Source organism: Prinia subflava, chromosome 10 (genome assembly GCF_021018805.1).
Source record: "Prinia subflava isolate CZ2003 ecotype Zambia chromosome 10, Cam_Psub_1.2, whole genome shotgun sequence".
NCBI lineage: Eukaryota > Metazoa > Chordata > Aves > Passeriformes > Cisticolidae > Prinia > Prinia subflava.
This window is the reverse complement of record NC_086256.1, coordinates 5,032,187-5,048,314: the sequence shown is the minus strand read 5'-3', so window position 1 is coordinate 5,048,314 and position 16,128 is coordinate 5,032,187. Positions and strand designations below refer to the sequence as shown.

General features: G+C 41.3%; 1 protein-coding gene across 6 annotated transcripts in view; it reads right to left on the bottom strand.

Moving 5' to 3' along the window:
* Positions 1-16,128, bottom strand: part of GLIS1 (GLIS family zinc finger 1) — a 177,986-nt gene that overhangs the window by 88,374 nt on the left and 73,484 nt on the right. For all 6 annotated transcript variants that reach the window (XM_063407056.1, XM_063407057.1, XM_063407059.1 and 3 more), the window contains 2 exons: positions 8,202-8,385; positions 1,229-2,327 (listed from right to left, as the gene is read on the bottom strand). In XM_063407056.1, coding sequence (XP_063263126.1) covers positions 1,229-2,327; positions 8,202-8,385 — 1,283 coding nt within the window. The remainder of the gene's footprint in view (positions 1-1,228; positions 2,328-8,201; positions 8,386-16,128) is intronic.

Here is a 16,128-nt window from a genome sequence, read left to right as displayed (position 1 = left end):
ACTGAACAGCACAGTCATTAAGATAATGTTTTTCATTTATCCAATGGAAGTAAAAAGATAATCAGGACAGTCACTTACAGAGAAAATTTTTCTCTACAATACATTTTGAATACTCTTGTTTTCTTCTTTTTTCCCTCCATAACCATTGAAGGCCTGGAAGATTTTTCTACCAACATTCTTTCCTATTCCTCCATAGAAAGCTACAGCTTGCCACGGAAAAGTTTGTCATGATCTAACATCCTTACAAGCATTTTCCATTGCATCATGCTCTGATCCAAAGAATAAAACAGACATATAGCTGAAAATTCTGCCTATCAGGAACCCCAACCTGTTGCCACAACCATTCCCTTTGTCTGCACTTATTTGTGTGTGTGTGTGCACACGTGTGGGTGCTACAAACGAGACTTTCCACATTTCATGGCCCAATTTGGAAGCTTATGTCAAACTTGTTTTGCTTCATCTGCTTCAGTCAGGGTCTTATATCATTGTTGTTTCAAACATGTGGAAAGCTTAATGGAAGTCATTAACTTTTATTTTAGTTTGGCCATATTGTCATCATGGTGGGCAGATGCAGAGATGGTGTTATTCCCAAGATCCTCTTTTTGGAACACTGCTGTTGTTTACATCTTCTTGATCAGAAGAGAACAATGGTCTTTACTTATTTTTAAAGCTCTGTTTTGCAAATTAAAAAAGCCCCTAACAACCTTTGAAAATGTAATTAAATATATTCTTTTTATTCTTTTAACTGTTTAAAATCCTTTAACAAGTTTCTTTTTTTTTTTGGTCTAAACTACCATTTGAAACTTTTGCACTCACAACTCTATGGGTTATTGTTCAGCTGAAGGAATGAAAAGAATTTCATTAGATGTGTTTTATGTTTCTTGATTAAAAATGTCACCCGAGGCTCAGTGACTTTGTTTTACGTTAAATGACGGCTGCGTGCTTTGATCATCACTTTATTAGTGGTTTAATGAATATTAAAAAAACAAAGCACCGTATTAAAAGTTAAGCTCTCATATAAGGAAACCGAATCCCTTTTCCAAGAACTACAGTATTTCTTACTCAATCATTTCCTTTTAGATTAAGGTTTTCTCCAATTCCCCTTTAGCCTGCTACAGACTAAGTTACAGGAAAGCACAACAATTATATTGGAATAAGACCGAAGAGAGAGCAAGAAAGAGAGCAGAGCAGTTATGTTTCTATTCAAACAAATATAATCCAGACTTACCATGCACTTGTTTGGTTTTTCTCCAGAGTGAACCCTCATATGAATCAGCAGTTTGTAACGAGCATTGAAGGGTTTATAGCGGCGGACACAGCCTGCCCAGAAGCAAGTGAAGTCCTCTCCTTTCCTCTGGTCAATGTGAGTCTTTTCTATGTGCCTGACCAGTTCGTCTTGTTGGTCGTAAGTGGCACTGCAGTCAATCCACTGGCAGACCTGCCTGCCACTGCTCAGGTCCTGCTCATCGCCGTCGCTGGGCTGCAGGGACTTGGGAGACATGGAGGTGAGGTGAGGCAACGTCCCCGGGGTCTGGCTGAGCTGCTGGTGGAGGTGGTAAGGGGGAGGCAGCCCCTGGTGATGGCGAAAAAGATCAGCAGTGGAGGAATAATCGTCAGCTGGTTCTTGTTTTAAGAAACTCACCTTCTGGGAGCCGTGCGAGGAGTTCTGGTGAGGATGGCTTGTGCCGTTCATCATAAGGCTGAGGCTGCCATTCTCCTCGACTTGCTGCATTTGTATCTGCTCACAGTCACCTCTGTCACACTCAGTGGAAAGAGGTACAAGACATGCTGGAGGGGAGGGAATACTGCAAGGGTTTCCAGGCTGAGAGCAAGACTGGGGCTGAGAGGATTTTTGAGCACTGTGATGACTGATCTCCACAGGATGAGAGGAAATGCCAGCTGAGTTAGCTCGCAGTCCATTCACACAGGTGACCAGTGACGTCTGCGAAGTGCGGATGATCGCTGTAATATCGATTCCTTCGGCTGAAGACGGCACCACGGAGATGCATCTCTTCTTCAGGTTGCTTGTTTGTAGCCTGGCCGAGTGCTGAGGGGTGCCAAGTGACAAAGGACCCAGGGAGGAGCTGTGTTCATTATTAAACAAGTAGGATGAAAGTGAATTTGTAAAGCTATTATTCATTAGGTCTAGCTCAGGATGCAGACTACCGGAGGCTCTCAGCTCCATCCCCTCTGTAATCCTCCTATGAGTGGAAGCCTCAGACAGAACCTTATAATCACTGGGGCATTCTTGTTTAATGTGCTGAGCCGGGTGACCTCCATTCAGGCATGGAGCAGCAGAATCTACTGAGTCTTGAAGCCTGGGTGACCTGCAATACAGTTGTCATTAAGCATCACTAACCACCACAGGGTTTATGATTTTTTGTACAAGACATGACACTTGTTAAGCCCTGCAGAATGGAGGCACCTGCTCTCTGCTGAATGTTGTCTGTCTAATGCAGCAATTACACCAAAAAAAATCTGCAATGCTTTCTCTCCAACCTCTGTAAAGACAGCATTGTTTTACACAGGATTAATTTTATACAGGGTTACACACAGAACAGAGAATCTTCCCTCCACTGCTACAGGCAATTCATCAATCACAATCAAGGCTTTCAATGCATAATAGATTGGGCAAAACAATAGCTGAGAATGAAGTTTGAGAACTTTGGGCATTTTCAAATTATTCAAATATTGTCATATTCCTCAGAGCACACTGAGAAAATGCCTTGGCATTCTTGTTGGCACAAAAAAGCTGAGCTTTGCTTGCATGTCAGAGACATGCTTTCCTTCACTAAATTAAAAAAGGAACCAGATCACTGGAGAAAAAGGGAGTACAGCAAAAGAACTGGTTCCTTTCAACCAGTACTCCAGAATCAATGTGAGATCAGCTGAGTATTTACTTCCACAAAATAAAAAGTTCACAGTCTGTAAATTTAAAATGGCAGCCTGTGTACTCCCATCTCCATTTTTCATAATAAAGAGGGCATGGGACTGTAAATCACAGTTCTGTTCTGCAGAAGAGATTTTTTGTAATTTCTGATGTGTGTTGAATCCATTCATTGATGATGCAGAACCTTGAGGAACTCCACAAAAGACTTTTCAGAAAAGCACTGCATTAAGAAACATTTCCTCCTAACATTTTCTTCCAAGCAGTTAGCAACTGGTTTATGGCTTAAAATAAAACATTTTATCTCAGCTATAAACATTTACTGTGGATGATCCAACTGTGTGCTTTTTCCTAGGAGCAGAGGGTGTTCCTTACATATCCCTTAAGCATGGGAGGGTTTAACCTATGGCTTCCCCGTGCCAGACCAAGGAGAGGAAACAGCACATCTGTGTGCAGGAAAGCTGTACCTGAGCTAATAAACCCTCCAGAGAGGTGTCCCGTGGCTCTTGAGCTGACATGTTCCACTGAAATGAGTTTTATGCTTTTTTGATGCTAGCACCACAAAAACTGAAGAAAATCCAGCCGTTTGGCAGCTTGTGTGTGACACCACGGCTATGGCAGGTCTGACGTATTTTAAAGCATGAAACACATGTACATAAAAGTATTTTGGACATCTATACATTAAACTATGAAGCCGCTGAATAAACTGCATTTATTTTACACCTTAGATAATTTTATCACTATTATTTCCTTTAATCCATCACTAATAATAAGATGGGAAGCTGGGATAACTTCTAGAACTTCCTTGGTAATAGCTCTCAAAAGAACAAAAAGGGACAGAAAAAAAACAACAATCAAAAGCTCCAAAAATACTTCCTTCCCATGAAATTAGGGTTGTCAAAAACTGGCACTTGTCCAAGGCACACAACTGGGAACACGGCATTCACTACAGACAGGTTTCTATGCTCCAATAGGGCTTAATGTAAAAAAACCCCTTTAAGATCATGAGAGAAGTTGAATTCCTCACCATCCACTGATACAGAACAATCAGATCGTTCGTCTGCTACCAGAAAGTTTAAAACAGTACATTTAGAAGTTTTAGAGGTTTCCATAAACCATTGTTTAGAATTTCTCCCTTTAGGTTTGCACAGTTGGTCTCAGGGTAAACTTAAAGCACCTGTTTCTGCAGATGGCAAATTTATATTTTAAAAAACCAAACCAAGCAGCATTCAAAGATTATTTTTTAACATTTACAGAACCATATGTCTGTAAAATATGTGGCATAAGTATACTTTTATTACACGTGTTTGGGAAACCCTGCTCTGTTTGCTCAGTGAAAGTTTTTAACTCATTCTGAGAAAGGCTTTACAGCATGCCCTGCCAGGCACAGCATTTCCTATTACTTGGTTTCTGCTGTATGAAAACTCTTCTAAATAATTCAGTTTGTATCACAGTTTAGTGGTCCCAAAGCCTCAGGCTAAAGTAAACTCAACACATTTCCTACATCATATAAAGCTAACCCAAGCCTTACATTTCAGCCTGTGATAATTGGTGTCGTATTATTAAGCTTTATGTAAAGCTCCCATCTTGCCAGAAATCCATGAGTGAAGTTTGGTTTTTGACTAAGCTGGAGTAAGTGCAGAGTACCTGCAGGATGGACACAAACATCCTTGTCCTGAGAAATACTAGGTTTCCAAAATCCTCAGGAACAGCATTTCCAGCACAGGATCTTACTCAGAGTCAAGACTGTACTGATGTGATGTTGCAGTGCAGATTCTGAGACATACAAAAGAGAGTTCTGAACAACGAGGCAAGCTGGAATGCCTTGTTTCAAAAGCAAATAAGATGAGGGCACTAAAGTCATGCTTCCCATTGCCACAGATGTGTCTTATCCCTTCTCTGCCTACACAATGATAAGCACAGGCTGCTGGTGCAGATCAGAACCACGTCCTCTCCAGGATCTGCAGTTTTCTCTGTAGCACTGTATATTTATATACATTATACATCCCATGTTAGTTAACTCTGCTGGGAGAATCTGACATTCCTTCAATTTCCTGATGTTTGAGTGTTGGGGTACCTGATGTCAAGGCTGCATTAACACAAATTTCCTGTATTCCTGGCAGAACTTTGCCATCACTATTGTAGGCAAAGCCCTGCTCACTCCTCCCTGCCCTGGGGGGCTTAAGGGGAGAGTGGCACAGAAACAAAACCAGTGCAGGAGCTACACGAGGTGTCTGACACGCAATTGCAGGGTGGTTCCCCTTATGCCCATTGACTCCTTGCCCCTGGCATTTTGCTGTTAAAGCCATGGAGCAGGTACCAGGCCTGGTACCCACAGGCTGTGCTGGCTGTAAGGATTTCACAGTTTCTGGACAGTAGCCAAATATAAATGTATATGAATAAACAGGCAAGATGAGAGGGACAAAGGAGAGCAGGGAAGTGCAACAAGCACCGTGGACACAGATCAGCCCCAGCAGCTTTTGGGGACTTCCAGATAAGCAATCCTGGAAAGAGAGTGGGGTCAGCAGAAGAACATACCCCAAAACCCACTCTTCAAAACAGCATCCATGCACCAGGGATGGACAGTCTAAGGGAACAGAATTGCTGCTTAAGCTCATGAAAGCTGAGTGTAAGGCCTTTGAAGAGTAACAGCAGCCTCTCAGAGGATACTGAGGCAGTGTTTCCTAAGAGACTCCCTTACGTGGTAATTGGAGCCAGAGCACGAGGCCAGTAGCACCACGCCAGAAGCGCTGCAGCTCCCAACTGCCCTCAGAGGAAAAGATGACTGTATCTGAAATCTCCGGATTATTTACAAAACATACATGCCTTCAATTGCCACTGGAAATGTGCACCCGGTGATAACTGACAGTTTTAAGAAGCTGGAGGGGATTGTTCTGCTGCACATCCAGGGACCCCGTGCAACACTATCCGAGTGCTCTGATGTCTTCCCTGGGTTTTACATGCCGAGCACTGAGCGCAGTGTGGGCGGGTTTGCCGTGGCTGATAATGGATTATTTGACAAAAGGCCAACATTAGCTGTTTGTTGCCTGCAGTTGTGGTGAGGAAGGTATTGGGACTTTTCCAGTCCCACACACATTGCATTCACAGATAGAATGTAGCAGCAATTATGCTGCACAGCTTAGAAGTTATTAACTGAGTGGGGAAAAGGGGCCAGGGAGAAGAGGGATCATGATTCTTGGACTAAGGCAGTCATCCCTAGAATACTGTTTCCAAGGGAAAACAAATTTCAAGGAAAAGCTGAAGGGGATAACAAGTTTCAGTGCACTGAAGCTCAAAAAGGACAAAGGCAATCAAAACCCCAAACCCTGAGGGAGATTTTTGATTGCCAGGGGAAGTGCTCCCTGGTTTGTTTGGCTTTTCCTTGGATGTTCCATAACCTAGAAATGCAGAGCGGTTCAAAGTTCTACCCAGAGATATTGTTTGAATTTGTCTCCCTGTATTTCTGTGCTGGTCATTAGAGCTGGGCAGAACAACCAAAGAGAGTTTGCCCTGATGTCCATGTGCTCCACTATCTGACAATTCCAGCCCTACTTCTCTCATCGATTTTCTGATGAAAGCTGAAATCTGGGGAGGCACAGAGCACCCTTGGCTCCCACTGACTTCACTCCTCTCCTGGGCATCACTCCCACCTGTTACATTCTCCTGTTTTCAGATCTTCGGGGAAAGACCATGTTTTCTGTTACTTGCTTGTCAAGAATCTTTAGCATCAGAAACACCACGAACAGAAATGGTCTGAAATGCTGTCCACCTTCTCCTAAATGCCAAGGCTTTGGCTCTGTGCCATGTGTCTGATGAAAAGCACTGGGATAGAAGGAGACACTGTGTCTGTGAGGACCACAGAGCAGAGCTGGGCATTGGCTTCATCTTGCAAATCCCATCAAGACAAACGCACTGTTAGCCAGGTGGACATACAAGCAGAGCATGACCAGTGGGACACAAAACAACCTGCAATGTCCTTCAGAATACTCTTCAAACATTTCCAAACTTAGAGGCACCAGAGTCTCAAGGCTTTAGACCATGCCACAAAGCAGAGGGGAGGGAATCAGGCCTATCACCTGCTGCTTTCTCATGTTATGCAGCTGACAATCCTTTATGCTGTTCTGGGAATCCTCTTCCAAATGAGGGCTGGAAGGGGTTCAGATTTCTGAGGGTGGGTACTGTGATGCCAGGTATGAAGGTACCTGTCATTTCCTCATTATAAAATTTACAAAAAGGTTCAAAAAGATCTAAGCAGAGTATTCTCTTCCTCCTTTTGTTTGCTCCTGCCCTAATTATCTTTGTTTCATAATTGCCATTACTGACAGAATGAAAAAAAAGGTTGATAACTGCCAGTCCCACATTGAGCCATAAAGAAACCAGGAGGGAGCAGATTTCCATCCAGCTGCAAAGACACCTTCGAATCCTTGCAGCAACAATGGACTGTTTTGTTGTCGCATGGATATTATTTATCCTTTTCAAACAAACAAGCAAACAAACAAACATGCAAATAAGTCTTTCCGCTTTCTTGCCACATTACCGTGCCTCCTTCTCCTGAAAACACTGAAGTTCTTACCCCACCAGTAAACTGAAAAGGGGAAACAAGGCATGAATATGCATAATAAAATCAGGAACAGTTGGATTTTCAAGACCAAGCTGTAGGCCATATTTCCCTTTGCTGTGACTATGGAAATTTCAGCCTCATAGGTCCATCCACAGAGTGCCAAATATTCCAAGTACCTAAGATAAAGGCTGCAACTTTATGGAGGTTTTTCTTTTCTACTGCTCTTCAAAAAGGTCAAGATTATTCCTATTACATCCACTGCCAAAAAGCAGCATAATTAAAACAGATGGACAGATTTTAATTTGTAGCAGGTTTCTATTCACAATGGATGTCTGTTTAGGGTACTTGTTTAAAATCTGGTAATGTTAAATTTGTAACAACAACAGAAAAATAATGGAGTTCTGTGTTTTCATGTAATTAATTTATAGCAAATGTTTAAATAGAGATTCTGTTAATAGCATATCCAACTACAGTGTATATATCAAAACCAGAGACCAAATTTTCACATTACGGCCTTAAAAGCAGATACCAAGGACGTGGCAGCATGGGAACTCTGCAAATACTTCACTCAGGGAAATGCTGTAGAAATACAAGAGGCACTGGCTTCCTCTAGGTGAGCGGCATGCCCAATCACCGTGTGGGGGACACTGGGTGGGGAGGAGGTATCATCCCTGCCTCCCAGGCAGCAATTTGGTGACACGGTGGCACTGGGGTGCAGCCAAGGGCACGAGGTGGTGAAAGCTGGGGCGGTACCTGAGGTCCGAGTGCGCCAGGCCCACGTGCAGCAGCCTCTCCCGGGACAGCGCGTGGTCCCGCACCAGGGAGCTCCCCGTGTGCAGGAACAGACCTTGCCTGCACACCGAGCCACTCGTCATCTCCATGTCCATCATGTTCTTCTTCTCAGAGATCAAACTGCAGTGGTTGTAGCCACCGTTCACTGTTAAAATATAAGTTAAAAAATAAAAAGATAAGGCTTTGACTACGAACTCTCTCCACTGACAAGTATTTCGTAAACTCTTTTTGGATTTTCTTCCAAATTTCTTGCATTTTCAACAAGGCAGTGGAAATGAAAGGTTTCACAAGGAAGCAAAATTAATTGCAAAGGAAAAAGGATCTGTAAACTTGGTTATTTATCTCTCATTGAACACAAATGCAGCATCTTCTGGCCTGCACAGTCAGTTGTATTCGGTGGGTTTGGATCAAGGCGTTTGAGAAGATCACTTTGGAGGCCTTCCAGCTTATAGTGATCTTTCTGACCATCAGCTCTGCTCTGCTTGTAACCACGACATAAATCATCATTATATCCTCTGCAGTCTGCAGCTCCATCGGGCTTTATTCCATTCCTATTCTGGCTTTATCCCATCATAATTTAACTCACTTTAGGGTTACTACCTACCTTAACAGGACTGTACAGTAAGACTTTTGACTGTTAATTGGGGTAGATGAATCACATTTAAACAGTATCTAAATACACTTTTAATATGAATAAGTTTTTAAAGGCCACACTACCAAGGGAAGATGGTAAATCAATCATATTACAATACCCAATTCACAGTTCCTCTCTTTCCAACAGCAGTATTACCTGGAATACAGTCAAGATGTATCTTCCCTCCAAAATACTGTAGATCCTTTTTAAGTGTTTAAGATTTAGACTGGACTTGTAATAAAACACTTTCTCATTCCCCAAATGACACAAGTCTGAAATTCATTAGGGCTTTCTAAATATGTACCTTACCAATTTTATCCTATTATCAAAACATAGAAACTTGAAGCTTCCTCCAAAGCTCAGCAATACCAACTGTAGCACACACTGATACCTGTTTGTGAGGAGACAGAGATTTCCTAGAATAACATGAACATTATCCTTGTGCTGTCAAAAATAATTATCTTCTCTTGTAGCTGTCAAATCAGAGAACACGTTTGCTCCCTGCAAAAGAACAGAACACTTACGCTAAACCCATGAAATTCTGTTTCAGCTAATCCATTTGCCTTCATAGAGTACCTAACAGATTCATTAGTAAGAGCTAAAAATTTCTTGCCCAACAGTGCCCTGAGTGCAGTTGCACTTGCACCAAAGCCTCTGAAATGTGCTCACCACATGTGAGCTGGAACAAGGACGGACAAGGAACAGCACCAGCAGCTCAGGGGTTTTTTCCCCCACAGCAACTAAAAAAAGAACTGTGAGATTATGTCCGAACACAGACAACCCAAGTGTTCAAGTGTCCAAACACATGTGAAAGCGAATTCATTACCTCTGAAAAAAAGGGAAAAAGTCCACTTTACTCCACTGTAACTGAGAACAGAATCTGGCCCTTTGACAACTGGCTGTTCTATACAATATTAATATCACTGGCTGGCACACGTAAGATTTAAGCACTTTCCATGTCTGGAACCAGATCTCTTCTTTCACTGGTATCGAGGGGCCTTTAACCCACATTCTGTAAGTTACCAATAACAGATGAAAAGAGCACACACTCCCCTGCCTTCGACCAGAGGGTTCACCCTGCTTGCACTATACCATAGCTATTCCATAAATCCATATAAAAAACTAATCCTAATTTACAGAGAGTAAAATCTAATAAAAGCAGAATGGTTTCCAGAAGGATCTCATGGAAGTGGAATCCATCAAGGTAACTTTTGTCTTTTTGTGTCCTGCAGTTTTGATTTATATCTTCACATTTAAGTGTTCACAAGGGAACTGAAGGAGTTGATACAGTAGTGTGCAAAGGCTGCAATCAGGCAATTCCTTCCATATGAGTAATCAAGTTAGTTCAATTTTTGGTATCTTGCTTCTTTCGTTCTGGGGTAAACTGACTTTGGGGGAGTTTTTTTCTTGATTTATGCCAGATAAAGTCACATGAGAATTGCTTCCATGGACTGTGATGAGGCTACACCTCAGGAAGGACAGCTCACACAGGTCAGGACCTGTAGGATCGGCCCTACATTTCTTTTTAGGGGTAAATTCTCCTAGAACAAAACAGAACATTTCCTTACACAAAGGTAAACCTGTCTGTCCAACAATGAGATCAACCCCTACTAAAGGGCAATAACTCTCTTTCTTCCCTAGGGAACACTTTGTTTACTATTCAAGAAGGCTTCACCCTTACTGACAAAATTAGCTATTAAGGATATGAAGATAAGAGCAAGAAAACTTACCAAAAGGGTAATTATTCAACAATAAATGCATGTTGCAGTGCTTTAGAGTTTACCTAATTAAGACCAATGAACAAATAACTGAAAGATGTCTAATTGAAATGACTCACATTCGAAATAGAGACAGATTTGAAATATTTGCCTAACATACTAGATATCCCCAGAGAGTTGTGGGTTTTGCGGCAAAGACCAAACTAGGTCATTTGCCTTTTTTTTTCTTACTGTTCATTCTCTTTAATTACTTCTTGTTAAAAAAAAAAAAAAAAAATTGCCATTCTTGGTTTTGTTTGGATGTGATGTCCAAAATTTACCACGACAACACTGAGAAATGGAACGCTGTTACTGGCAGCTGGACGAGTCACGTGAGATGAGTGAAAGACCAAACAGTACCAGATTTACTCAAACAAGTGAAAATCATCCACACTGGAAGAGGCCATCCCATCCCTCCACTGAGAGGAAATTTTTAACTCAAAAGCTGCCAACACAGCGAAGCCACGGGGGAGAAGGTGCTGTACCCACACTCATTCCATATAACAAATGCTGAATAACCCACAGCCCTGGATGAGTGACTGCCACAACTCCTACACAGTCAGTGATTTAAACCCATCCAGAGAGATTCACAGCACTGCACTGCTGATTGAAAAAGCTAATGAACGAACTGAGTGCTTCAAAACACAGAATCTTCAAAGTGATTCAGAAATAGGCCATTTCTGACACTTTCAATAGTAACAACAAAACCAACACTTTGCTAAAGTTTTTATGCCTGTCATGCCATTCTCTATGGTGAGTGGGAGAGATTGTCTTAATTCTGTGATCCCAAGCCTAGGGCCAGAAAAGCAGCAAAGGAAAAGAAAGCAAAGGATGGTAAATAGATACTAGAGTTCTTACACCCCTTACAAGGCAGGCCCAACTGTGTGACTGTGGAGACAGATTTTTTATGCCTTGGGGAAAAACATGGCTCCTCCTTTGTTTCAGTGAACCCCTATTATCAGGGTGTAAGTGTGAGTCTATTTTTCTACTATGGACACAATTTAAGAGAAGGAAAAGCATTTTAAAGTAGCTGGAGTGATTAGCCAAAGATGCCATTACAGCCTTAGAAGACTTTACCCAAGTGTAACACTTGAGTATTTTTAGTTAGAACTTAGAACAAGACATCCTAAACAAGGACTTCCAGATCTTGGCCTAGATATCCAAAAAGAAGGAATGTTCAGATTTTTTCTTGGCCAGTTTCTTCAAAGTCATTTGCACCATCTCATACACAAGAAACCTCTAGACATTTGGGCTTTTCACTACTTCACAGAGGAAAGTTTTGCACTCCTGAGTCTCTTTTGCTGCTGTTTGCCCTTCCCTGAGCACTGAAATGGTTAACAGGAATAGCACTAAATTTTCATTGCTGCATTCAAGAGTTCTTGTGTCAAAGAGGAACAAAGCAGCTCACACCACACCCCAGGTTCACCCTGGATCTCTGCATCAGTTACAACCTGTTCACATTTGAAGGTCTGTTTGATACAGCTGGTAGAGACGTGGCTTCATTTATTTATAATGCTTGTACACTACCTTAATAAAAACACAGTGAAAACCAAAATATTCTTTATCACCAAGCAGACCATAATATATAGTGAGAGTCAAGTGAAGACCAAAATTGTCCTGCATTGGTGTTTCAAAAAGGGTGGCAGATCCTCTGCCTGATTCCAAATAGATACAGATGACAAAAACCTATGAAAGATCAGGATTAAAACCAATAGCACTGAATAAGAGTAGAGTAAAAAAGAAGGATCTCTTTCCTCAAATTTTTATGAACCATGCAATAAAATCCAACAACAAAAATACTTATTTCTTTACTCTCACATTGATGTATGAGTGAAGACAGAAGGGCTAAGAAAACCCTTGTAAACTAAAACAACCCAGATAGAGAAATAATTTGTTGAGTATCAATCTTGAAAACTCATGAAAGATAAATACAAGCCATGTGTGTCTTTCTAGTAAATTCTGGACCCTAAGTGTTGGCTACATCCATATTTGTTATTTCATGTTCAATTTATTTTTAAAACTAGTTATTTGGATTGCATTATATGTCTGTTCTGGGGAATTTATTTTTGCAGACTACATACAGTATTTTAGGAGAGTAAATGTGTACGGTTGGCACTATTGAGTAAAGCAGCATGGTTAATTTTGTATCAGTTCAGCTTAACACAATTTGAAAACAGTTCAGTAGTTTACAGATCTGTAACCTTTTCACTTTAGAGCATGTGGATAGATTTGGCTCCCATATTTGACATTATCATGGTATTTTAAAGGCAGCAAAGAACACATAATCATCTACTACATCTTTCACTGCTAAACCAGCTGCAATGTTAATAAGTTTAGATTTCTATCTGAAACCTGTGCAACACTTTTTAAACTTAGCAAGTACAGCCAAGATTCAGGAAAACACACGCCATGAGCTTTAGTTCCAGTGACTACATAGCCTCAACTGATGTTCTGAGTTAGACTCTAGTTGTGTAAGGACAGAACTATTTTAGGCAATAGTGAATAGATTCTCAGAAAAATACAGAAATAAACTGTCTGCTAGCAAAAGGAGTCTTTCCCTACAAGCAGGTTTGAAACTCGACATTCTTGGCTTCTGTTTGGATCTCAGACCTTTAAATTGTACACCCCAAGCAGAGGTGAGAGCAGACTATTGGCCTCTTTTGTGACAATCAGGACAAAACCTTTCATAACTGGATGAAACACAGGTCTTGTCATTACATTCATTGTTACAGAGTCTCTTCTGCTTGGAATCACCCTTTTCCTGTTGCCAGGCAATTTGAAAAATATTGTTCTCAGCACATCTGGCCTTTTTTGTGGTCAGTTATCCTTCCTCACTACTTGGATTTTAGTAACAGGGAAAAAACCATTAAAAATAGATGTTTTAGGAAAATATTAAGCTCAACAAACATTATTTTAATTAAAAGGAAATCCCCAAACCCTCCTAATGGGCACTTGGAGAATATAAGCTCAATGTAATGAAATTCAATGTGTTACTTTTTCTGTTTTCTTTAAGAAGACCATGTTTGGAATAGGTTTAATTCTCAGTATTTCTGATAGACAGGATATCCACACCTCCCAAATAAATGTGCTTTTGGTGTAAGCTTTAAGACAACTATACATTGTTTAGGTTATGTACACTCTCACGTGGCCTTGGCCCCCTTGGTTTGTCTCTGTTGCTGCTCTAAAAGGACACCACCAGGGTTTTCACAGCACCCTGCCATTAGACAGAGCCTGCAGGCTGAAAGAAATCCAGTGACTCTTCCAAGACAGAAGTTCACACATTTTGTGATGAGGTACTTGAATCGTTCCCATTGCAAAGATGCTTTCATAATTGATTACATGACTCCAATGGGAATCAGGGTCTTTTCATACATGCATAGACTGAGAAAATCTATTCCTTTTGTTTTGTCCTCTAAGTCATTTAATTCCCGAATATCCAGAGCATGCCTACCATGAACTGCATGTGGGTTATTGCTTTCCCATTTACTTACTAAGCCCTGAACTTTTAAACTCCCAGATCTCCCCTCCCCTATATTTTACTTAGCCCATTTAGTCTCTCTTTTCCATGGAAGTTCTAGCCAGCAGACCATGTAAAGACTCCACAGGGGTATGGGCTCTCCCAAACATTTGAAACACAAGGATGTGCAGGGAATGGAAGCTGGGGTTTTGCCATATGGCACCTTGCATATGTCTTATATAAACATATTCCAAGAAGGAATTTTATGTCTGCCTGGCTCAGCAGTACACTAAATACATTAGAAAGAAAAAAAAAATAACACAACAAAAAATATTTCCATCAAGATGTTGGGCTCAAAGTTTTAGGAGCCTGAAGTGTCACTGAGTCAGAAGAGCCACAAAGAATCACTGTAGATCCCCTGGGGTTACACAGAAAAATAAACTTTGAGCAATGGAGGTAACTGGTAAGTAGAAAGCATTCTGGTCTTTTCAATGCAAGCTGGGTGGAGGAGAAGGTCTGGTGGGATGTGGATGCACATCAGTCTCGTGGATGTAATTCTGACACATACATTTGGAAACCAGTCACCTCACAGGCAGAAGAGACAGAAAATGAGTCCTAACAGGAATCCAAATGCACTGGAGTCTACAAAGAACTTGCCATGCGATAGGAATGTCCAACACACACAGGGAGTACAATGGAGGGGAGTCAGCAAACCTGCACATCACTGCCAGCTATGGGTTATTTTCCATCTGCTGGTCCTCCAAGAAGTGTGAACAAAGCTCCTTTCCTATGAGACTCCTCATGAGTCTCTCCTTTCCACTGCTATCTTTGCTTCAAGCTTACTTGTTGCAAGAGCTTCCACACATTGTTTTCTGGTTCTTTATATATCAAGGATGAAAAGCTACAGCAAAAATGCATTTGGTTGCTGAAGATTACACATTCTCCTAAAACACCTGCACTGGCTCCTCCATGCTCTTACCAAAAAGGAGACATCCTCTTACACACAACCTCCACCCAGACTCACTGCAGACCTCTCATACCTAACAAGTAACCCACATCCTGCAGCAACATCTCTGTACTCTTACACAGAATAATTCTTTACAATGAAAACTCAAATTGCTACCACATAAGAGGCAAATGTTTCACCTACACCATTTCCTTGATCGTTTAACACTTGATACCTAATACAGTAATGGCCTCTTTGCAGCTGAGAATTAACACTGCCAGAAAGAAAATTCAAGACAAACAAACAGTTTCCACAACATATGCTGAAAAGAGCAACAGCCTACCCCTGCAACTTTTCATTTGCTGTTTGCATTGTTTGACATTTCTTTCTGCCAGGATTTTGGCATTACTTCATGGCTTGATTTGAAATACATTTAACATCAAGTGATTTGCGATGTCGTTTTCTATTTTACCAGAACTATGCTTGGGACTAATTCTACTCAAATTGAATTTACCTTTCTGCACTCAGTGCCAATGAGTGGGCCTCTTGCAGACTCTCCTCTGACTGCAGTTTTAGGGCAGCAGACAGATGCAGTGCTTGTTAAAGATACAACTCAATGTATCACCAGTAAGCACAGTCTGCTGAAGGACAGTGTCAAACATGAGTTCTTGGTGCAATAAATATCCATATGCCATGTAGCACAGGAAAAAAAACCTACTCTATGACTTAAATGTAACTAGTTCAGGTATCTATCCAAAATGGGGCAGCTTCAGACATCGGCTGGGAGGACTGAACATCCTGATTGCATCCACCTCTTCCAAATGTCAGATTCTGGGGATAACCAAGGCATCCCCACCAGCACCTGTTCTGCTGTGGGGTTCTTTAGCAGACTGTGGAACAGGGTAAAACAACACTGTTGTGGAACCTGCTGTGAAGAGGTGAAGGCACAGGGAAGAAGAAAAGTAGAGATATGAGGATGAAGAAAAATTAAAGAGTCCACAGAATGCTATAAAAAGGAAAAGTATTCTCTCACTGAATGGTGCTGTCCTACATGAACACTGAATAAACAATGAGAAATTTAGCTCCTGCTAGAA